General features: G+C 31.2%; 1 protein-coding gene across 2 annotated transcripts in view; it reads right to left on the reverse strand.

The window, feature by feature from the left end:
- Positions 1-2,403: 2,403 nt before the first annotated feature.
- Positions 2,404-26,481, reverse strand: part of LOC143198205 (heterogeneous nuclear ribonucleoprotein C-like 3) — a 608,535-nt gene continuing 584,457 nt past the window's right edge. For both annotated transcript variants that reach the window (XM_076407314.1, XM_076407315.1), the window contains 2 exons: positions 4,001-4,156; positions 2,404-3,906 (listed from right to left, as the gene is read on the reverse strand). In XM_076407314.1, the coding sequence (XP_076263429.1) occupies positions 3,736-3,906; positions 4,001-4,156 (327 nt within the window). In that variant the 3' untranslated portion in view covers positions 2,404-3,735. The remainder of the gene's footprint in view (positions 3,907-4,000; positions 4,157-26,481) is intronic.

The raw sequence follows: 26,481 nt of genomic DNA on the forward strand, positions 1-26,481 counted from the left end.
AATTCCTAAACCTTGAGATCAGTTCCATTTGCGTCTATTTCATGTTTTTAAGACCAGTATTATGTATATAATTATGTTATATTTACACATTTATGGCTTGTTTTCTTTACTTTTTGTTTATATACAAATATAGTCTCTGTATTTTAATAAGTCTTTGTACATTATAATTCTTGATCCACAAAATTCAGATTATAGTAATCAAATAACATATATATGTTGACTCGATTTTAAATAAATAAATAAAAACTATTTGGGTTGCTGGCTAGGTTGGTGAAGTGGTCCAGGCGACAAGACGGCCCTCCTGCTATTGCGATACTCTCGAATTCTGTTCCTGCTGAAGGATGATACATTTGTGTTTGTGATTGTTTATTATGGTAATTATCCATAAGGCAAGAGTGTAATATCCGACAAGGAAAAATCATCCCAGTCATGATAGTAACCAGGCTCTAAAATTGGTAATAGGCGATAAGCTTAATGCCGAGGACCGTGGTTTGGAGCCCACGTTAATCAATAAGCCTAGTCTAGATAAACTATCCTTACTAAAAAAATCACCTTATGCATCTAGTACAAAATGTCTCATTAGAATGCTTGTATTTTGTAACTTTCTGCTTGAACCCTGTAAATCCAACAAGATCAGTAATTAGGCCTGGATATTGGAATATAAATCAATATGGGGCACTTATCGATTTCAACAACTGTCTCGTGAGGTTTTCGTTGCTTAAAGAACGTGTAAAGTATTTGTTTCATTTAAAAATGGGTCAAAAAGTCAGATGGTATGAAGAGTTAGAACAGTACAAAATTGGAAAAATCACAGTCTGGACGAACAAGGCGAAGAACTTAAAACAGAACACTTTAACAAGAACTTAAAAGGCGTGCAAATGCATTAAATATTTATAGATTTTCATTATACCACCATAAAATCAGGATCTCAATAAAACAATAAAGAAATAGAGAAGACGACCAAAACCACCATAATAGTGAACAACAAACACGTAGTTTTAGTTTGTATGCTCTAGTTTTGTAGTATTTGCATATATTTCTAACAATATCAAAAAAGATAGTTCAAACAAATTGATATAAATTTAATACTACAAAGAGCAACTGTTTAGAAAAACTTGGGGGCAATGATATTAACAATCACACTGTTATATAGTTTTTCGGTTGGAGTGTATTTCAGTAGATTCGCCATGCTCTGATAACTTTTAGAATATTTGGAATTATTGGAATTGATATATTTTGCATGGTTTCTCATAATTTGATCAATAAATTGGAAAGTTTTATGCCAACCATTCAATATTATATAGCGTTTCTTATTCTCGAAATAAGGTTGAAATTGGATGACCAATTTAGAAGAAGGGGAATCAGTTTTAATCAATAAAATGATAAGGAAAATATTGTCTGATTCTAAAACAAATTTACAAATTGTGACAGGCAATACATTAAATATCTTGACGACGCATATACAAATAAACTTTGAATAGACTATACTTCTTCTAATACTTTAATTAATTTTTATTATTTTTAATTGTAAATTGCTGTTATGCATTTTTATTCCACAAACCTGCTAAAAGTTTAAGAAAATCAAGCATCCATCATTAAAGGTATATAATTTAAATCTTTTCTATGTTGTAGTTAGTAACATATGTAAAATGAATAATTTTACAAATTATCATCATACATATTTCAATAAGTTTGCCATCTATACAATTTGTCTTAGAAAATATAGGTAATTTGATTGACTATTCTTACAATTCTCAAGAGGCGATCGTGCTATTTTGGGTACTTTTTAGAGTTATTACCTGCATTTATTAATTTTATTGCCAATTGTTATACTGATAGTATTTTTATTTATTGTTATTCAATACCCTACCAAATTTCATGGTTAGCGTACCTAGAATACTCACTAAACTATGTAAGAGTTTTAGTATTATTTTTACACAGTAAATTAATTATCGACGAATCAATTGTGAGCAAATTTAGGTTATTTACCTTGATGATCAGTCCCAGATGACTTTGATGACCAGTTCAATTTTTTGCAGAAAAACAATATTTTTACTGTGGAATATAAGAAAACTTATTTAAACAAAATCGAAATGCGCTTAAAAATTCAAACTTTGCAATGCGGAAATGAAGGTTAAGAGACGGTAAGTGACGTCGTTGCTTCTTGGCTTAACACGACTAGTGTGGCGTGGCAAGAATATAGTGTATTTTGAAATTTGCTTAAATAAATGTAATTTTAATAAGCTCGCTATAGTACATTATTATTATAACCCAACATTTTTGTTTTCCTTTATTACAGTCATGCAACCTATTACATTTTTTGCTAAATGTTCATCGTGTTGCATTATTTTTATAAAAAACATAGGAAGGAAGGAAGGAAGGAAGGGTTCGAAAAGAACACACTTTTTTACAATGGAGGACATTTATTAGATATCAACTACATTTCAATAGTTTAACATATACGTTAGAATTTATAACAATATGGTCATTAGCAGTATCGAAAAACGTATGTTCAAAAGCTCTAAAGTTTCCTTGACAAGGCAAAAGAAAACATTTTAATTCATGCACACCTATACATGATTGTTACATTGTAATCGATGATTTGTCATTCATTCACTGCTTCTGCTCTCTCATCGGTCAAGAAATAATCGATTAAGGTTGTTAGTCGAATACTTCATGACATAATTGTGTTAAAAAACTGTTAAAACACTCGAATAAAAATAATTATATAGAGGTAACATAAACACACATGGTTCAGCAATAATATTTCTTGATGTCTTGATCTTGGTACCGAAAAGGAGTGATGAGTTATCACATACTATATCACTTTAAATCATCTAACTTAGAGGCTTTTCTATTTTATTTTCACTTCACTAAAATACGTCGTATTGTTGCTGTACCTGTCCAAATGAAGATTAACGGCTAATTAAGCTCTTTATTATTACTTAAAATTATAAAAGCTTTCTTACAGGAGACTCATAACATTGCGCGTTAATATACTAATCATCTAAAAAACGAAAACGAAAAATCGGCTTTTAAATATATTAATATAATTTTTCTCGACTAGATTATAAACATTTGTCTTAAAAAGTCTTAATGGCGAATTTGCTATATTTGTTTTTTTATTTAGTACACTTCTTAAGTTCGGTAAATGTTTATGATATGTTATTTTTTCATTTACAAGACTATTTACACGATTTTTTAAAGGTTAAGTTTTGTTTCCTCATTACCCACGCATCAAACAGACCATGGGATTTGGTCCAAGACCCTTCCAGACCTGACCGTCGTTGAAAACCTGTGGTAAATTAACTAGAACTATTTCCTAAAAAGTATCATCCATTTTTAATAAATAAAATCCTAATTTTTATACACCTTATAATACTAAGTCATATATATTAGGCTTACTTTTCTTTTTAGTTTACAATAATCAACAAGAAATAAATATGATGCAAATTTGGATATGCATTTAGTTTGGTCTAGAATGTGTTACTTTCATGCTGGATATCATTTTCAGTCCTAAATATTATTGGTGGCTCTTTGAGAGACTTGCCGGTAAAGATCTCGAGATGTTTTGGCACTTGTATGATCAGTGTTCACTATTCTGGTTCCATTTGATACAAGTAGTTAGGTTGGGTTATATTTAGGAGTGACGTAATATCTCGGGATCGAGGTTACTTTCTTTTTTTAATGTTGTTGCAACGATTCTAGGGGATTTAGACGCTAATTGCTACGGGTTTAGTATGTCTCGCGTGGTAACTTAGGACTAAGGCTTGTGTGAGGTTTCCAGACCTCTCCGTTTTCGGTATGTGGCGCCACTGCTGCCAAAGGCGGAGGCGACGATCCTGGTTGGGAGGTAGGGGCACTGACGATACTGAGAGCGTGCATGATGGTCTTTGCCGCAGTCGCCTGTTTCATATTATCAGACATATTAGCATCGAGAACAATCGGAACACACCAATTTCGTAACAGAACATTGTTTGGTTATTAAACGCTCATTTACCTGATGCTCCACCTCCATGATTTCTTCCAGTTCCTTGTCGTTACGAGAGTTGGCCGAGTCGGGGGTTCCTGTGAGACCATCGCGGCCATTTTCGAGAAAATCAGCGTCGGTGGCGTCCTCTGTCTCGTCATCTAGAGCGTTGGTTGATTTGTTATCCTGCAAATAAATTGACATCTTGTATTTGTTGATATATGTAGAAAATTAACAGTTTTCAAATTGTAATAGTTTTTATTTATGCTCAGTTGAAGCTAATATTTCAGACCTAGATCTTCAGAAATTCGTCAAATGGTTTTTAATGTCCATAAATTTAAATAGTGGCAGGTAGATATCGCTTATAGATTTTCAATAAAAAACTACTAAATTTTTGGTGAATAATAAAGTTAGTCAGCTGAAATATTTGACCTGATTTTAATTTAAGGTATCGATTATGGTAATATGGGGTGTTTTTAAATAATTCTTTTATAATTCTTAGTATCTGATTTGACTTATTTATTGATAGTGATGTTGTGTATTTGTGGATTTTTTAAAATGCCCGATATTTTTATTGTGCTCTATTAAAATGTATTATATTTAATATTGCCAAACGATCACTGAATAATTAGTAAATACCTGATATAACTTACTTAGATTCAAGGAAAACATTCGTATTTCTAGAAATGAAATACTTTCTGAATTTTCAATGGACTTAGTAGAAGATTGATGATTCTTAAGACTAATTATTCTTTTTCGAATGCAGTTAAAAAAGCATGATAGCATGTAGGCAAAATTATTTACTAAGTACTTAACAAACATTTTTCAAGTTCACTCTACTGGCAGAGGTGTTACTTTACTTAACCTACAATGATCTCAATTAATCCAATGGAAATGTTTAAGTATTTTTGGAGAAAACTTAATGTCAAAAAGGTTCCAGGGTATGTCCTAATAAGTTTAAGTCTGATAACAGGACGATTTTGACAGATTCATTTGTTTACTCATTCGAACTAATCAGACAGCCAGACAGACATTGTGTCTCTTTTTAACTAGAATAATATGAGAAAAAAAATGTCTGATTCTAAAACGAATTTATAAATTGCGGTAGGCAATACATTGAACATCTTGATGACGTATGTACAAATAAACGTTGAGTAAACTATAGTTCTAATACTTTATATAATTTTTTATTATTTTTAATTGTAAATTGCTGCTACGCCTTTTTATTCCACAAAACTGCTAGAAGTTTAAGAAAATCAAACATCCATCATTAAAGGTATATAATTTTAACCTTTTCTGTGTTGTGGTTAGTATCAACTATGTAAAATGAATAATTTGGAACCACTGACTAATATATTTAAAAGTGTATCTTCAAATTATATCATAAAATTTTTCAATAGGTTTGCCATTGATACAATTTTGATTTATCTTAATATAGGAAAATATAGGAAACTTTATTGACTATTCTCACAATTACAGTACTCTTTAGAGTTATTACCTGCATTTATTAATTTTATTGCCTAGTGTTGTACTGATAGTATTTTTATTTATTATTATTCAATAACCTACCATATTTCATGGTTACAGTGTCTGAAATACTCGCTCAATTATGTAAGATTTCTAGTATTCTTTTTAATATTATTATTTTTTAATATAGTTGCCTTACTTAACCTATAATGAACTCAATAAAGTCAATGGAAAACTTTAAGTAAAATTGGAGAAAATTTAATATCAAATTCCAGGATATGTCCTAATATGTTTAATAATAAGTATATATTTATTAAATATGCATTAGAACTTGCATATTTATTCAACGCTATATTTCGATTATAATAAGTGTTTATAAGAGGCTTGAGGAGATCAAGATTGCTATGACCAACAACAACATAAACACCTGGAACCCGGAGTTTGAAGGGACAAAAACTCTTTGAAATTTATAGAGTTATTTACTCGTATATGTGAAAACTCTGCCATGGTACAAATTTATGTAGAGGGCACCAATAGGGTTAAATTCATCAAACGCCAATTAAGTATGGGTTTGAGGTCTTAGATTTGGACTTTAAGAAAATTATGAAGTAACATTTTCTGGATAGAATGATTGTATTATATGTATATGTATTATATGAGATTTTTAAATAAAAAAATATTATAATATATATCATAAATTAAGATAATATTGCAAGTAATTGTGATTTGTTAAGGATTTGTTTCTATAATAATTTACCTTTTATATTAGAATATTTTAGTGATAGATTAATGATATTTAATTTAAGGTTTTATATATATATATTATCCATAAAACCAGGTCTACATAAAAATTAACAATTCCATTAAGTAATTTTTGTTCCATATTTTAGACAGTAATCGATTACTAGAGCCTTGACCAAACACATTGCCTAACTATGTACATATTTATTGTTGATGGATGGCTAAGATTAATATTTCAATAGTAATAACGATTAATCAAATCTAATGTTACACTATATATTTAAAAAAGTAATTGGTTTAATGTGTTATTTAATTCTGGTTGAACAGACCTTTTTTGACCTGTTTGTATTTCTGTAGAATGTAATACTGGCGTATTAAAGCGTTTGTATAACAGAAGTGAGATTAAAATTTGATGAATAATAATTTAGGATTTTTACAAGATCGTAATGTTCGTTATAGTAACAATTTTAATACATCTTGCATTAAGGGTAATGCCTTGTTGTATTTAGAAATAAAATTGATCAAGATTTAATCATTTCGTTTAATAAGTTTTATTAGAAGTCAAGCGGTCTTCTGACAAACTATACAAAATATAGGAAACAGCCAATAGAATATCAACGGTCCATAATTAAAAACAATATATAGTGAAAACTAAATAAAATATGGATAATGTTCAAGTATAAAAATTGTAGTAAACAAATAAAAAATATATGTGTTTTGAAAATCTTACAATAAAATGTTATATTTAAGATTATAATAATGCAAAAATAATCAATAAGTTCTCACAAAAAATGTATTTTCATTTTCTTTTATTGAAATAGAAATGGCCAGATAGCTTGGCGCAGTGGTAAAGGCGACAAGACGGTCCGCCTACTGTTGCGTTAGTCGCGGGTTCTAATTCTGCTAGGGCATGGTCGTGAATTTATGTTTGTGATTGTTTAATATTTGTGATTGTCATAGGTAAGAATGCAAAATTCGAAAAGGAAAATGACCCCAGTCACGCCAGTAACCAGGCTGGGTGAGATCGGATGTCTTCTGGTATGATTTCTAAGTTGGCCAGTCGGTAGGCTTAATGCCAAGGACCGTGGTTCAGAGCCCACGTTAAACTGTGGGTCCAGTCGAGTTAAACCCCTAGCTGGTAAAAGGAGACTTTGTATTAAGAAAAGAAATAGAAAATTTTCATTATTTTTAAATTTGCATCACATTTGACGTAATTAATACATACTGAAAACTAATACTAATGAAACATTATTCGTATTTGATATAAAAATTATCAGATATTTATTATTTATATGTTTTTACAAGTTTATTATCAATGAGTATCCAATAAAACTTTAACAGGCAGAAGGTAGAACGAGATAACAAAACAAAACATTTTTTTAGTTTGATACACAGTGTGAAAATGAGTACTGAAATATTTATAGAAAAATGAAGATCCTACATTTTTCGGTGTTGAACATATATGGAATTTATACAAAACAAGCACGCCACTGATCTCGCTTCTTGCATTCATCTTTTTTGCTAATTATTAGCGCTTACTCGACGCCAAGACAGAAGACGAGTATAATTACGTCTTTGTCTCGCGACCGTTCGTTAAATGATGCAAACTGTGGTTCATGCGGTTGCCAAAGTTACCATCAACCAACCTTTCGCCTATGCAGATATGCAAATCAGTGGCGCAGTACGTGGAAACGCAGGACTAATTGCGACTATGTTCTTCTTTTTGCGATGCAGCTGCTGTTTTGTTGCTTCTCCAACGAGCTTCGACAATCAAATAAGACGCGTTTATTGTCGCTTGATATAATTATATAGAATAATTGAAACATTTTCGTTTAATTGTGCGCGTTCACTGGTTTTTTGTTATATTAACGTGGTTGATATTTTTCCTTCTCTGTTATGTGTCATCGCAATTTTTTTCAGACTATGTCCATCTTCTAAACTGTTTGTTTTCTCTTTTTAATCAAAAAAAAAAAAAATCAATGGGCGCAGTTCCTATCCATCTACGTGAATATGCCTATTATTCTTTATGCTATACCGACCAATTTTCTTCATTAATGTTCGCACATCGAACGCCTGATATATATGTTGCTCATGTTTTGAGAAATATTGTGTACGTTTCTTAAAGCCTTGATATGGAACCTTTCCATTATTTTAATTTGGCTGCTGCCCCATATTTGAATGCCGTATACCATAATTTTTTTCGCGTTATTTAAATGGAAGTAGCGAATTGTTAACCAATTCACCCTACTGAGTCTGGAATTGAATTGTTTACGCTTAGTCGAGATGTGTTTCTGCCAAGTTGACCTACGGTCCAAGTAAAGACCCAAGTGTTTTACATGTACCTCTTGTGGGATGTGTTGGATATATAATAATAATATTATCGACAGTTTCTAAAGTTTACGTAACACGAATAGACTTGGTTGTGTTTGCTTTTATTATCCAGTAGTTAAACCCTTTCTTCGTTTTATTTAGATCACATTGGAGTCGCTTCAAACCAGTTTTTGGGTCAGAATGCATTGAAAGTACGGTAGTCTCGTCCCCATCGATAGCAATCATTGTGTCCTCACTTGTTTGAAGGCCCGCCATGTAAATTAGGTACAAAATCCGTCCTAGTGCGTTGTACTGTTACATATCATAGCTTTTTTCATTCAAAGGTGAATATTACTCGTCATTATACTTAATAACGAAGTTACTTCGATTTAACTAGGATGAAAGTATGTGGTAATATGTATGTAGAAGCGTCTGTTTTAGTTTGTATGTCAGTCCATCATGTTAGACTTTGTCAAAATTTGTTTTGGCTTGGCTTATGTCCAAAAGGCACCAGAGCAGTATAGTCCATTTTATAGGACCTACTGATGACGTCTACGGTGTATCACTAAAATAACTCAAAATTTAAAAAATGGCCGTTATTTCTTTTGACATACATGTACTTGCCTGCGGTGGATATTTGGAGACTATACTGTTAATTAATCTTCAAAATAATTTTCGATTATTCTTTTGGACAGACATTGATTTTTACTTGAGTAATTTGTCGGCTCATTGTGAGTTTGACATTCCACATATTTTTAGCCAAATTTATTATATCAATATTAGACCACCTGTCTTACCGAATCTTACCACCTAAAAGTTCTACCTGATGCTTAAGATGAAATCTGCATTAAAACGAATGTGAATTGAACGCAATAAAGCTGTGAAGTGGCATGTAGCTTCAAAGAGCTAACGGAAGAAGACTTTCAGCAAACAGGGAGTATATATTTATGAAGAATGTATAAAAAGAAAAATGTTTAAAACTAAAATGAAGTGTAGACTACATACATATTTAGTGACTTGGCAAAAGGTGAGAGAAAATGGCTGGGATGTTTTAATGTATTCATGGTATAAAATAATTCATTTAAAGTCATCTACTTTAAACAATAAAAATTATGACAAAAACTATAACAGGACAAAATTTAATAAAATAGTACGACCGTAAGATAAAATAGAAACGCCAACAATCAACGAAAAGTTACTCGACATTCTAAAGGTTATTCCAGACGGCTGTAACTATTAAATGCCCCACCGTTATAACCTATATATCAGTTTATAGACAATAACCTTATAGTGGGGTCTAAATAAATAATAAGGCCGGGGAAAGGCGTAAACATTTTCTCGAAATCGGCCTTCTTTTTCTTGAAAGCTGCGGAATAATTAAGCTTTACTTTGGTAAATTAAAAGAACTACGCTGAACTTCAGAAAGGTTAATGCCAGCCGGTAAAAGTTCGCCGAATGTCGAATGGGTACTGAATTATTAAGGAACTCGTCGTATGTGTGCTTTTTTTTCTTAATGATTGCTTTGTTCTTTTGTTCTTAAGTTAAATATTTTTATTAAACCAACCTTTTGTTGGACAGAAGAAAGTATCGATCAATAGCCGTCAAGATACTACAATGTTAGCATATGTACCGCTCAATGGGTTGTGTATTTGACGGCTGCTGATTTTTCTAAAAGACAAACTTAATATAGACGTTCCATTATTTAAACGAAACATGTCAAAGGCTTATGACCACCATGACTTGAGTCCACTTTAAGTAATAGGTCTAGTCCAGATAAACTCTACTTTAAAATATAAGAAGAATATTTTATTGCACTAATGAAACATTTTTCATATTTGTCAGACATAATTTTCGGATTAGACAGTGTTTTGAAAATGTTTCATTCAAATCTTAAATGTTATTTAATGTTTTAAAAAATGTTGGCCCTTTTCTTAAATGCCACGCTATACATGTTCACGATTGGTACGTTCTTTGAAGATTATGTTGTGGAAAATTTGGTTAAAATTTTGTATAGAGGGATATCGCCTTCTGTGTTTGGGTTCTTCTATGGGTTTTAAAATTGAAGTCCTTTTAGCGGAATAACTTTTGTTATTTTCAATAAGCTTAGTTAGAGTTACTTGTCTCTATATAGTCTCTTTATATAGTTCAGATATGGCCTCCATTAAATATCGGATGTTTGCAGATCAGAAAAAAATAGGGAGAGTTATAAAGGAAATGCTGTAAAGACATTCTGCGAAGAGAAAATTGTCAAAATTAAAGGAACGTTCCGCTTAGTGGGTGTTGTGTCCTGTTTGTAATAATATTTGATTAAAATATCGATTTATCTTCAATAGGAGAACAGAAATTATTAAAAACACCCGAACCAGTTGAAAACAAAATCGAGCCAAAATAATAAAAAATGCATAACGGCGTAAAAGTCAATAATGGCATCGAACTAGTTCGACTTCCCACAGCCGTAAAAAACGGATTTTCTAGCCCATTCCATTTTTAACGCCTGTGTTCTGTGGCCAGCCAAATCAACTATTTAAAATTGCTGGAAAAAATGGGAGGGGACAAATGTTGCGAGGCAGATTGATTTTTCCCGAATTATTTACTCCATTGTTTACCCGACAAAGTCGATTACCATATTTAAATCGGTCGAGGAAAATTCGTTAGCAAACAAACGGAATCTCCAAAATTACATTATCTATTTTTGTGATTTTTTAAAAATTATTTTCTAAATTTGAATGTAACCGGGAATTAATTATTTTCAGTACCATATATTGCCTATAATTTTTAGCCCGCTTGTTAGATTACACTGTGTGAAAATTTCTTTTGTTCTATAACATTAAACAAAACGGTTTTTATGTGAAATTTTACCTGCTGAACACAAAAACTTAAAATTTTTTGTAACACGTAATCTTTTAAAGTTGTGATAAATTAAATCACTATAAATAAATAAATAGAGTATGAAAATATAAAATCATGTTTATTTATATTATTAATTTTATAAAAAAGTAGTAACATATATTTACAAATAGACAATGAATCAAAGTAGCTCAGATGTAAGTGGTCAATAGAAAAAATGTGCTATATATTCTGAAATAAAATGACAAAATATTAACTTCTGCTCTTGTGAACAGTATAACTCTATTTCATCACAAACTAGCAGTAATCTGCTAATATTTTCGCATATTATCTTCCTTGGTAAAGCTTTTCTATCTGTTTTATATCCTGGTGAAAGCGTTCAGCTTGTTTGTCACTCACTATTCCAAGACTAAAAGAGAAAATCGAAATGGGGGTGCAATAAATGTATTTTTGAAGACATTCTGACCGGCTTGGTAGCGCAGTGGTAAAGGCAACAGGGCGGTCCTCCTAGTTCATACTGTTCGCGGGTTCGAATCCTGCTGGGGCGTTGTGGTAAATTTATGTTTGTGATTGTCCTAGGCAAGACTGTAAAATCCGACAAGGAAAATGATCCCAGTCACACCAGCAACCAGGCTGGGTAAGATCGGATGTCTTCTGGGATGAATTATAAGTTGGTCACTCGCCAGTCGGTAGGCTTAATGGTGAGGACCATGGTTCCGAGCCTACGTTAAATAGTAGGTCCAGTCCAGATAAACCCATAGTTGGTAAAAGGAGACTAAAATATATAAAGGAGATATTCTGCACCCCATCATTTAAAATTTTTAACTCATTCACTAAAACTTGGCATTTTCAGCTTTAAGATTGCCTAAAAATCCAAAAATTACTTTCTTTAGAGATAACCAAGCCACTAATTCATTCGCTTAGTTTTATTATTGGTGGGCCAACAAAAATACCTTCTTTAAATTATTCTTGTGGAATAAGATGTATAAGTCAGTTCTTTTTGACCAATCTTTCACTTCATAGTGGTTTTTGGTGTCTCTACTGGCCCACAAACAGAGGAAACAACAACATTTCATGAGACCTACTTGTACTCACAGTAATATAGTTAAAATTAGTTTCATGTTCGTATACGTTTCTTTTAAAATCGCTGAATACTCAATAGGGATACCGTCTGCCATTGTGGCGTAATACAGCTTTTAAGTGTAAATAATATTAATACTATTAGTAAGGATCGAGAGGTGCTAGACAACCATATCAATAGACAATGCTTTTAACACTGGAATAAGGAATTCAAAACATGTAATCTTATTTATGTTAGAAAAATTATGTCACACAGTGTTATTTATTTTGAATTATTTGTTTACAAGAAATAACATTAAACTTGATATTGTTAGTGCAAGATGTTTTAAATACACTTTATTTAAAAAAAAATTAAATTATGTACAAAAATAATTTTTATTAATGTCGTATTGGATCTTTTGGGGTTGTTGTTGATTTTTTTTATAAAATATTTGTTGCTCTGTTTTTAAAGCTTTACATTTTCAATTAAACTATATCAACATGATGTTTAGAGAAATTATATTTTACTGATTATGTGAAAAACCTGACAAATTGCAGTATACAAATATACAAAAAGATGTATTAATTATTTCAATTGCTTTTGCTCTTAAGCTCACGTTTCAAATGGTTGTTCATTGGCAGTAATATCATCATAATTATCAATCTAAAAGTAAAGTTCAGTGAAAGTGTCTACTTCTCAATCAAAATGCTGCTATTGTTGCGACAGGACTTGGCGATTGGGCGTTCTGGTCTAGACAATGTCGTGACAATGTCAATGTCGTCTCATAAATATGTGAGGGATTCACTTTATTCGACATACATACTTAAACCATCACTATTTGCATTTCTGGGTTTTTTCCTCAACTGTATATTGAGTTGTTGTCGAATCTTAAAGGGATGAATTTAACGATCTCGGCACGAGAAGCATGTAGACAATGTAGTTTCTACAGTAGATGTCACGTTCTTCTAATATATTACTGATCCCAAATGTTTATATATAATAGGCGATTCATGAATATACAGCGTTGCTCATATTTTGACAGATGAATATTCAAGCCATAGGACTGTAATGCGAAATATATCAAAAAGAATGCTAGAAGCCTCAATATCTGCATCTTTCTGGCTGTATTTTCGTGGCAGTTGGTTTAAAGTTTATTATTACTATTTTATTTAATATAGGAACGATTATTGATTTTTTAAATGAAGCATAATGTTGGAGAAATATTTCCTCGCCACCCTTCATCGTTTCATTCGGTTGAATTTGGTTTCTAGAATATCAATTACTTGTAGAGCTGTTAAATCCGAAGTTTCCATCCGCTTTTTGATTATCCTTGCAGGCATATTTAGTCTTACCATTTGCTTGTTGAATTGGTTGAGAACAAACTTTTAGTATAATATCATAAGGCGTCGTTTGAAGAACTTGAATGTAAAGATTGGCCATGGTTGAAGTTCAAACACCTGTTGTTTCTTCTGATGTCGATTGATAACATACCGACCAAAAACTGTTTATAAGGTAAAGTGCAGGGGCTGAAATCAAATCAGCAGTCCGATCTGAAATATTTTCTTCATTTCGAAATATTCAATAAATTGATTATTCTGCCTACGCATGCTGCTGTTTCATTAGGCGTTAAACATTTTGTAAAATTTGCGTCAGCCATTAGTTAAAGGAATATAAGGTACGACAAATATTCCTTCATTGATTTTTCCGTATAACAGTTTTGGAAACAGTTTTTGCAGTTGTACTTGGACAAATTGGCAATGGATCACTGTCTGTACCTGGAACTGGCTTCGACGCTGATAATACTTCAGGATATTTATAACTTGCAATTATTTTAATAACGACAACATTCATCTAACAAAAGTATATGCTAAAGTCATATGCTTGATTTCTCTGTTCTTTCTACAGTATTAGTACAGAAAATGAAAGATATACATTTTCACCAATTACTAAAGCAAGACCAAGCTGTACTGTACTGTATGCTTTTTTTACCTTTAACGATTTAATACCCACAAACGTAATAAAAACACGTTGAATCGACTTTGCAACGTTCTTTCTGATTTTTCACACGTTCCAAAGCACAAAAATAATGGCACAGAAATCTATTCATAGTTCCAAATAATGTTTATGCAACGTCGTCAGCTGGTAGGCGTTATAAGAGTACAGTGCTGCCACCATACGCGAATTAGAGAACTATAACCGATATTGATACACGGATTGAAGTTCAGGGCATCAAATAATTTTAATAATAAAATAGCTTTAAGATTCATTCTCATCTGCTCGGGCCCAAAAGTTGACTCGAATTTGTAATCTTGTGTAATTGGGCGAAAATTCTAACAGTTATATAAGATGGGACAAAAGTCCCGGTACCATTTTGATTTGATACTAAGGTGGGGCAAAAATCCCGCTACCAATGTGATTGCGCGCCATCTTACGCATTATGTGACGTTTAGCTTAATTTCGCTTTAACCATTGTATTGTGTAGACGTCCAAATTTTATTATGAATAAATACACGCCACAAGAACGAGCAGAAATAGTGACAATATTTATTGAAAATAATCGTTCAATTATTGCCACTCAGCGGAAATTGCGTCAATGGTAGCGGGCCTTTTACCCCACATTGTATAAAGAATGAATTTATACTAGATCTTAGTTAATTTTAATTGAATGTATATCAATTATAGTCATCAATCATTATGTATCAATGTATAGTCAATTTAAAATAGCAGTGACACGGGAGAAATGTCAAAACGTCGCAATGTTGCCGCATCAACTTGCGAGTTTTAGAACATTTTGGCTCTGACATATAACATTTTAATATAAATGAAATAATTGAACAAATATTTTATTAAACATAATTTATTTTAACATCATAGTAGATAAAATGCATTTATTATTGAAGAATTTAAAACTACAATTAATTTTACAGCCGCAATAATTTATAGGTTAGAGTTGTTTTATTATATATACTTTGAGCTTTTTTCCGCACTACTATTGATAGGGTTCTAGGCGCGTTTTAGCATGTAGTGGTATCCCCCGAGGGCCTAATCCACATAATTAACAACTGTATATCTGAGTAATGTATTTTACTTTCATTAGAGAGCATATTTATGTTTTACGCTTAGTTTTACTTAGGTTGCTTTCGATGCAATGTATCCTTGTAAAGTCATTATGATATTACTATATTTCTCTTTAGTTTGTCCTGTTACTATATGTATGCATCTTTCTTGATAAAACTACATTTAATCACTGCATTCTCCTTAATGCATTTGCCTTATCTGTAAAACAGTTAGTGTTATTTCTCTCCTCATACATGTTAACCAAACGTTCATGTACATTCTGAACAACAACACACATGTTCATAAAGCTTTCACACTCTATAATACAATTCCCTACAATTAAAGTATATTAATTGTATACTGACATTATTTAGTGGTTTTCTCTTTCATCACCCTGTCTTGGTAATCGTCAGCATTGAATCATAAATCAACCTTCATAAGGTTTTATTCAATCATTTTCAGATACACTAATCAAGTGAATAACTAAGCTGTTTATTTTTAATCTATCAACAACTTGCTCAGGTTTCTACCATTTGTCAGTTTCTTCTTCAATGTGTCTGATCGAGCTCACACCAACCAAAGGTGCTATTTTCAGCAATTCCTCTTTCCATAAATCCAGACAGTTTTGGTTTGAATATCCTCCTCCGCCTGAATATCTATTATAATAATTCTTTGCAATACCCCTTATCAACTCAATTGGATAATAAAAATGCAGTGATAGGGGGAAGACGTAATATTCTGTGGCCATAACATTCAGTAATCTGATCTACGCAATGAAATGCAATTAAATATTTCATTTATATTTACCTAGTAACAATTTGAAAAACCTTCCTCGAAACTTATTTTAAGCCATTCCTTAATTGAAGACTTTGTCGATGAACTTGTTGGGAGTTTGTCCACCAGTGTACTATATATATATATATATATATATATATATATATATATATATATATATATATGGTAGATATAGTGCATTGTACATAACAATAACTGATGGTTCCTTTAAGTTCTTAAAAAGCTGATTTTTAAACTACTGCAAAGATAAGTTATGGTTCGTTTCTTCATAGTAGTCACCCTTGGACTTCTAGAGAAACACTAATTCTGCACCAGGAATAAAACCATTCCTGTTTCGAGTATGAAGAACTATATATCTGCATGAATAAATGTTATGACTACCAAAACCTAATCGATAGTTATTCCAACATTTACCTTTTTCCATCAGCTTTCGTTGTCTTTAAAATAATTATTATCATCTTGCCATTGTACCATTCTGAAATATTCATGTCTCATTTAAATATATAAATTGATATATTTCTTCCTAGATTTTATGTTTTTAAAAATTGTATTCTTTTAAAAGCAATCTTTGGAACTTCCATTAAACCCCTTCGTGGGTTACCTTTACACCACTTAAATCCAATATTATTCAACAATGTATGAACGGATGTTCTACATTCCTCAAGTAGCTCATATCTTTTGGATTTTTATGGATACTTTCCAGACTAACAATTTTCTCTGAAATAATTGTATTAAATTATGTTCCGATTGAAAAAACTGCTTACTGTTTTATAAATTTCCTATATTTGATCTCTGAAACACAAAGCTGATCTTGACTAGTCACCTGTTTCGCATAAACATGGTTTCATTTTGGCGAATTTAAGGTTACATTGTTTCTTATTTTTTGAGATATGTTAGTGACTATGCCCGTACTAATATATAGTGCAGCTGCAAGGCGTACAAAATATTTTCAATAAAAACCGCGGCGATTTCAAATTTTTTAAAACAAATAATTAAAACAATATTTCAGAATTTTCAGACGTTTGGCAAACGGACAACTTTTGCAGGCTTATTCCGTTACATGTTCGAACTTCTCTAACAGCATTCTATCTCTTTTTAATATTATCTGACTGTAAAACGAATTTACAACTTTAGTCAGACACATATTGACACTCGTGTCACTGCTATTTTGAATTGACTATATATGTAATTAATACGCTAGTATGCGATATTGATTCATTAGTGATTATAAGGGATTATTTGATTTTCGAATAGTATATTTAAAAATAAAACCTTGTTCATTATCGATTGTGTTATCCTTGCGTTAGAACACGAAAATCATTTTATAATTCAGCAGACGTCGAGTGTTTTGTTTTCTACTGCACATTAACCTTTCCGGTTGTTCGTAAACTTGATATAATGGAGCAGAAAGGTGGATGGATATTTCTCGTAACATTTTACCGATATAAAAACGAACTTGGCTTTTATAAGCCTCATCAGATATTCTATATTGCAATGAGTAATTACTGGTTTATTTTGGTTCGGTCTGCTAGAATGGAAAATAGTATTTTTTGCCCCAACATCATTATTTTTTAAGTTATTTTTAATTGTTTTTTAATATTCTTTAATATTCTTAAATTCATTATTTTCATTTACTTTATTTTTATCAACCTTTTATATTAAAAATGTTATTATTTATGATATTATACTATTGTTCATCTTCAATCATTATTTTTCCTATATTTATAACAGCATTCAGGTTTATTCTGTGAGACTCTCATTGTTCTCAATAAGAATAAAAATGTTATATAGAGTCAGTAACCTTTTATTTCAAATGGTATTGTGTTTTATTACGTTTTGAATGGAATATACGATTTTTCTCAAGAGACTTAACGATTAGGATCAGATATATATTTAAAGAATATGATGTTAACATTATAGAATGTCCCAATGAGCATTACCAATTCCTGTGATGACGTGAAAAAGTCAAGGTGGAATATTAATTATGAAATGAGAAGGGATTTTGAACACAAATACTATTATTTTGCTTAAAAAATATTTTATTTCTTGGAAAGAAGAGCCAGCTTATTGAATGGCGGTACAAAAACGACACTGAAGTTTCTATCTATTAGGAAACACACCAAACAGTTACGTTATCTAATATATTTATGATGCCAAGAGCACGTATTAGTTGAGTAGCAGCAACTTTATTCATGTATGGGACGAGTATTGGTAATCATGATGATAATGATGACACTGTCCAGTCAGATCATGCGTCAAATTACGTTATGGAGTGTCATGGTGTTATAGTTTTATTAACCAGCTGAGGTTTTTCTTAGTTTATTAGAAGCTTTTTTTGGTTTTATTGATTCATTACTAAAATGTTAAAACAATAGTTTCACGAAATGGTATGTTGTTGATTTGCATTGTATATATTAATGGAAATGGATACAGAAATATAAAAAGTCCAGTGGAGTTGTGAACTGAATGTAGGTCTAAATTCGCTATGTAAGTGTTTGCGTATTTTAAATGTTATAGATCTACAACACAATATACTCATTAATTATTGAGGAACCAAATAGTCGAGAGACTAAACATGCCCGTGAATTAAAGGGTTTTTAATTGTTAAATTTAATTATGATGATGACATTTTCGAAACTATTTATTACTTAAACAATATTATTTTAAATAAATAAATTCGCAGGTTGTGAGTATTAGTAACCAATAAACACTGTTCTGTTCACAAAACCTTCCAAGATAACCTATATAAAGCACGACCAAAAAACGTATTCGGAAACCATGAAATGTGTAAAAAATGCATGACATTGTGTTGGGCAATATGCTAACGGAGGTGATTGTGATAGCCGATGCTATGGGCATATCGGAAGGAAGGATATGATACATTTCTTCAATTCTACGGAGAACTGGGGAAGCTAGAACTCTGCGCAAGATGGATGTTATATTTGCCAAATATCGATCAAATATTTGAAACAATTCTTTAGGGAACCAACTGATTTCATCGACAATTTGTCACTAAAAATACCAAAAACGATAGAGCAGTTGAAATAGTGAATGGAAGCCGGAGGTTCACCGTCAAAGAAATCAAAGCTTATCGATTCTGCCGGAAAGACCTCGAAAAAAGTAAATCAATTACAGGCGAATACTACACCAGCGTTCTTGACCAACTTCATGTAAAAATTCAAGTGAGAAGTCTTGGTCTGAAGAACAAAAATAATCATCTTTCACCAGAATAACGTACCTGAATACAAAAATGCATTCACAATAGATAGCTTATCCATTGCACCTATTTTCCTGATTTAGCACTCCCAGACTTCTATATTATCTGAGAGAGACGGAGATAAATACTTTCACAGCTTTCCTGGTTGTTACTTTCGGGAAAGAATGCTGATGTTGAAGACACATTGGAAAAAGGACGTGTCGTGTTTAATATATATGTATTTTAAAGCCCAAATATTAATATATGAAATGTGGGACCTTTCAATTTATAAATTTACGTTGATATATGCGCTTTAATCAATTTCTTTGTTGACTTAGTCCTTTCCAATAACCAGCGTCAGAATATCAACGAAAAATTATGCATATGATGCGACGTTAGATCATCAGATACATCAGATGTGATTTTTCTCCAACGTCTACAGGATTTAGCTGCTCGTCAAGAAGGATTTACATAATATGGCGGAACGAAATTAGTTGGATGTTTACGCAATAGTGTCCCGAGACCTAAGGTTGAGAGCGGGCGGGCCAGGTACGTATGCACGAAACCATATTTACCAAAATATATTTGAACTAGGGTCCAGATAGTCACTTCGTATGTTACGAGGGTAAACTGTTAACACACAGTCGGAATATATTTGTGTTTCCCGTTGAGTTAAATTGATTAGGTCTGATTCCCGAGGGCGCGAAGAAAAGGCCTAATTTATATGCGGAAAATTGCGTCAGCACACCGAAAATAATAAATAGAATAATTAGTTGATTTACCCTTAACCTGCGCCGTCTAGCGGGCTGGTGAAACTTCATAAATTATATCTATTTAAAAGAGGACTGACTAGTTTGTCCTAAACATTCTCGGCTGATTCGGGTTGTTCTGAAATGGTGTATTTATCCATTGTCTTGTGACGAATTCTAGAATTGTGAACTTATTTTAAAGGCCTAAATTATACAAGAACGAAAACAAAACACTGCTGCTAATTTTTTTCCTTATATTTCGATGCTAAAAGTCTTAACGAATCGTTATACTGGCGATAAATACATTAGTTACTATCTACTTCTCTGAGTTACGTGCTTATCTTTAAATAAGTATGCCAAGCCAAAGCTTTACCTCCTTTTTTAAGAATTTTGCGCACACAAAGGAATGTGAGGATTATTATAGTTTTCGGGTATTTTATATGGCTCGGTAAATAGAGGTAAAACAAAATGAAACAGTCGTGTTTACATTATTTGAACGTTATTTATTGAAGTCGTATGAAAATGGTGAAACTACAAAATAGATAAAACGTCTAAACCAAACGATGGCCGGTTACTGAAATTGAAAGTACCCTTCAATAATATCCCAGATAAACGTTGCGGGGTTACCAGATAGTCGTTATAATTTTATATATTTAGCTAGTCTTTATAATTCTGGGTATTTTGTAGACAGTTCCACGATGTAAAATTTTCGACATGCCTCAAGGTCGCTACATGGCTAAAATTTCTATGGAGAAAAACGACGTAGAACTAAATTTTTTATATAATATTTACAACAAATATATAGAATAATATCAGTTAGTTATTCTGCTGGTACAACTGAATGGTTCTGTCAGATTTACCTTTTGTTTGATAGATTCGCTGTTTGTGTTAATCACACATATACATTCGAGGTGTATTTTTTAAAATTTGCGAGCAATATAACGGAAAATTGTAAGCAATATAATATCAAATGAAGCTGTTATGTTTTTTAAAATGATTAAGTAATATTGTTTAAGTTTTCGGCTAGTTCAGAATGCTGTAAACTCAGTTACGAAGAAAAAAACGACATATGCAAGTATGTTCGGAAATAAAAAGAATCACCCGCCATCTTTCTCTATAAAAGAAGAAGTTTACCGTTTGAATTCATAATATATATTCATTCACATTCAAAATATAACTATTAAAGAATTTAATTTGAATTTTAACATCATATTTTTTAATGTTGTTGAAAATTATTGTTGATTACGAGATGGTATCAATTCTATAGTCCCTATAGTAATCATGAAATTATTAAGATTTTTGGATGCAAATTTTGGTGAGTCAAATTGTTGCTAAATTAATTTCAGATATCCTAATTAAATGTATAAGACACTAATCAAATGTTGCAGGTAGAAAATATATGTATGTCCTTTTCTGCACCAAGAGCAAAAGTGAATTTTTCAAAGACTATTAATAATAAACAACTTTATCAATAATAAGAGGGGACGTGAGATACTTATTGAAAAATTATAATATAGAGCGACTTCTTGACAATATGACATCTACCCTACGTCAAGCCCTTGCTGGTGAAAGTGGTAGAAAGGTGAAAAAGTAGAATAAATAAAGAAAACGATATTTAATTAATAATCAGGTAAATAACATGTTTGTTACAAAAGGCTGACACATTGATAATATTCTATATAAATAATAAATGAATATTTCTTAAGAGATTATGTGGATGAAATAATGGAGAAAGATTAAATACTTATGTAGCAGTGTAATTTGTATTAATAGAACATTATTACTATAATACGTTATTAATATAATATACTATTAATATAATATATCATTAATATAATATATTATAAATATAAATAACCTTGTAATTATTTTATTTTAACATAAGGTTTACAGTGTTAATCAACTATTGCAATAAAATTCGTAACAATTGTTGATGAATTCTTTCAACATCTGTTTTAAATATAAAATTATTTTAATTATTTCAGGGACAACTTTATTTTCATATATTGTTAAACTTTGTCATTTTTGGTCAAACAAGATCATTATATAGAGTGGGACCTCTTAATATCTAGGGTGGTAACTTCGAGACTTTTCAATTTACTTCAGTTTCGTCAGATTTCAGCCCATGAATGATTTGAAAGAATAATTGGTGAGAGTGAGGGCTTTGATTAAGTACTTTTCTAGTAAATTAGCAAAAAAATATTGACGTAGTATAACATATTCCCTGGCCACAACAATCGCTAGGCCTTAATAAAATTGAACCATTGAACCACAATTGGCGGATGTTTTGGTACAAGAATGGGTCAACAGTCCATTGGAAACTATTCAGATGCTCTAGGAACATATTCCACTAATGATTTCAGCTATGAAAGCCAATGGTGGCAAAAATATTGACAATGTGTTGAACTTTAATATTTATATATGCTTATTCTAAATATTATATTCAAAGACTCATATTTTATCTGAGGTTATATACCGTGTGTTATCACCCCGATATTTTAAATGTATTGGCTAATTGGAAGAAAATCACAATTATCAGTACATAATAAATTGCTATTATATAAGCAAATACTGAATCCTATATGGACATACGGAGATGTTCTGCAAAGAGTAGTTATGTACACAAACAAAATAACAATTTTTGAGAACAAAGTTCTGAGATATTATAGGTATTGTGGGCTAACCCAAATAATACAGGACTGACTACCTACATCGAGACCTTCAGATACCCAGAGTCAGTTAAGAAATCAGGAGAATTGCAAGGAGGCATGAGGAAATAATGCATTCTCATGAGAATATTGAAGTATTGCATAACACTTTTGAATACCACCAGAGCAGGACACAGACTCAAACGAATCAAACCATCTGATCTTGTGTAGTGTTGTGTAGTGGGGTGCATATAATAAAAAATACAGCAATGACATGTATAAATATTATTTCACCAGAGACTGAGATAGGGCTGATAGGTCCTCCTAGTTATATACCTAAATTTAAGTTATCATAACAATGTAGTAATTAAATAATAAAAAAACCGATATTTTAACTAGTTAATTAAATAATTAAAAGAAGAAAATAAGTGTAAAGATAATATATAAGTCAATTAGGCGATAATTAACTACGAAACTACTTCTTCTAGTTCAATAGAAATATAACGAGGTCATACAATCCCACTCTGAAAGAATTATGAAACATGTATTATATTTTGCAAGAACCTTGTTCTATCAATGGATGTACAAATGGACCCAATAAACTCTTATAAACCTTGGGAGTTTTTTTTTCATGCAATAAATAAGATTCATGGTAAAGGCGGTGGTTACAAAATTGCCTGAAAAGGGTATGCCATGCAATAAATATGAATACGAACTACTTTAATTTCGAAACTATTAGGTAGCAATATTGTTCGAATTAGAAATATTGTAGTGTTCAGAAATCAATAGACTTGTCAACAGTTATGTCATCTACGAACCAAACTGGAAACCAAATCAGTTATAATACAATTAACCAGCCGTAATAAAGAACGATTTTTAATGTCTAACAGGGGAGACGTTAGGGAGAAATTACTTATTAAATTATGTAAATTAGACCGTCAAGTGCGTGAACGTAGACGCCTAGAAGCGCGATGCATTATTTACTAACCGGCAATTTATCCGGAACAAAGCAAAACAGGTTAAATATCATTAATCTGGCAAATGGGTCGGCCACGGAGAAGAATGTGCTTCCATTTCGAAATTTATTTTCAAGTTTGCCGCGTATTAGAGTGATAAATTCTCATAAGAAGTTACCTGGCGTTATTTGTCTTAATTTCGCTTCGTGAAAGTAAAAGTGCAAAGTTAAGACTGGCTCGCGTTTTTCCTCCTCTCCTTGCCTTGGCGAGGAGAAAAAACTTTTCGGTTATGGCTTCTGTTATATTTCTTCCTGCCGCTGCTCTTTATGGCCACTGACGATAATACGCCAACATAAACAAGAAAATAAAAACAGTCGGTGAATATAAATCGAGATGATCGATGAGCGTTCGGATCTAACCTAAAAATCTATCAAAAAATACTTTGGTGGTTTTTGATCAGTCGTAGGGTATTTTTTAGAGTGATATAGTATTCAATGTTGTTATATTGGTGATAACTATGCAGTAATATTACGTACGAGGCAGTGTAGGGATTGTTATGTAATAGGTAAAGTTTTTATGGAGATGTAAGTAAAAATATATTTTTTTTATAATTTGTACACCAATCGACGCTGCCCTCTGACCACTATCTTTTGTAAATATTTTTTTTAAAATCTGATAGCAATTTAATGGAAAATGCAAACAATGCAACTTCATAATAGTGCTGCAGTTATGCTGTTAAAATTATTAGCAAGATAGTTCAAGCTTTTGACTAGTTTATAGTATATCAGCTTGGCTAAAAGGTACATTTTTTCACTTGGATATACATCACCAGATAAGAACAATTATGCAATTATGTGCTCTATCTATCCACAGAAGTAGTCTCTTGTCCATTTAGATATCCATAAATTATATAAATATTAAGGAGTCTAATTTGATTTTTAAGAATTGAGTACATTTGAAAATTGGAAAATGTAGGACAAGGTAGCATAGATGAAACTATTCGTGGTTATGAGATGGTATCAATTGAAATTAATCTAGAGCCTTTTAGAAGCAACTTTAAAAGTTTTAAAGATTTTTGTGTGCAAATTTTGTTGAGATTGACTTCAAATTGATAAATAAATTTTTTAAAAAAAGTAGAAATATATTTTTTTAATAATATGTACACCAAACGACGCTGCCTACTTTACCTTTTGTAAATTAAATTCTCTGGGTCTGTTGGCCGTGCATGGACAATCGATGTGAATTTCTCTAAAATCTGGGAACAATTTAATGGAAAAATACAAGCAACGCAACTGCATAACACTGATGCTGTTATGCTCTTTAAAATTATTAGCAAGATAGTTCAAGCTTTTAGCTAATTTATAATATATCCGTTTGACTAAAAGGTACATATTTTCACTTGGATATACATCACTAAATAAGAACAATTATGTTCTCTATCTATCCACAAAAGAAGTAGTCTCTTTAGATATCCATAAATATACCTTTAGTTTGCATTATATAAATATTAAGGAGTCTAATTTGATTTTTAAGAATTCAGTACATTTAAAGATTGGAAAATATAGGACAAAGTAACATAGGGGAAACTATTTGTGGTCATGAGATGGTATCAATTGAAATTAAACTAGAACCCTTTAGAAGCAACATTAAAAGCTTTTAAGATTTTTGTGTACAAATTTTTTTGAGATTAACTTCAAATTGATAAATAAATGCAAAAAAATAAATATAAACCTATAAACAAGGAAATAAAAACAGACGGTGAACACAAATCGAGATGATCGATGAGCATTCAGATCTAATCTAAAAATCTATCAAAAAATACTTTGGTGGTTTTTATCAGTCGTAGGGTGTTTTTAGGGTCATACATCTTTCAATAGGGCAATTGTCAATTGACATATGATGTTTTATTTTGATATTCAGTTTCATTAAGTATTAACAAATTACCACAGAATTATTGATGATACAACAATGTCTACAAATTGTGGAAACTTAATTCCGAAATGAAGTTTCTTCTTAAGAAACTTCAAGAGTACTGTATAATTAATGAGGTTTTTGTTATTTGTATTAAAAAGTTTATGCAAATAAATAAAATTCATAAATTAGGATTGAAAACAACACTCAAGAAGTCTACCAGGTGCCACAGCATAATCTAGAATGCATTATTTTATGTATTTCGCGTATTTATTTATATTAAAAATTAAAAATTTGCAAAATATGTAAGTTTCATGTATTTCACTTTGGATGAACATACCAATATCTTTTATATATTAATCAGCTTAGTAAAAATTTTGCCTGGTGCATTTATTGTTTTCAATATATATTTTGTCAGAAATATGAACAAAAGATAAAGATTATGTGAATATATAAATAAAGTAATGAAAATATGAAGTAGTTAAAACGAAATTAACTACATAATTTGCATAGACCGAACACCTAGGATAAATAGAAGAAATTATAAATTATTAACAGTAATTTTGTAAACGTTTTAAAGCATTGCCAAATATTAGGGTGTGTTAATGTAATTGGATACGCAACTACCTGATATTTTATTCTTTGTATCTTGTATCACTTATTTTGATTCTTTACATTATAAACCTAAGTTTTGAAAACTCAATAGTCAATTTAATAATTGTAAATTTATTCCTTTAGTATACACTTCTGAATGGTAAAAATTAAACTACCTTG

Source organism: Rhynchophorus ferrugineus, unplaced genomic scaffold (assembly GCF_030347505.1).
Source record: "Rhynchophorus ferrugineus isolate W39M unplaced genomic scaffold, kcgeb_rfMv2 rfM6, whole genome shotgun sequence".
NCBI classification, from domain to species: Eukaryota; Metazoa; Arthropoda; class Insecta; order Coleoptera; family Curculionidae; genus Rhynchophorus; species Rhynchophorus ferrugineus.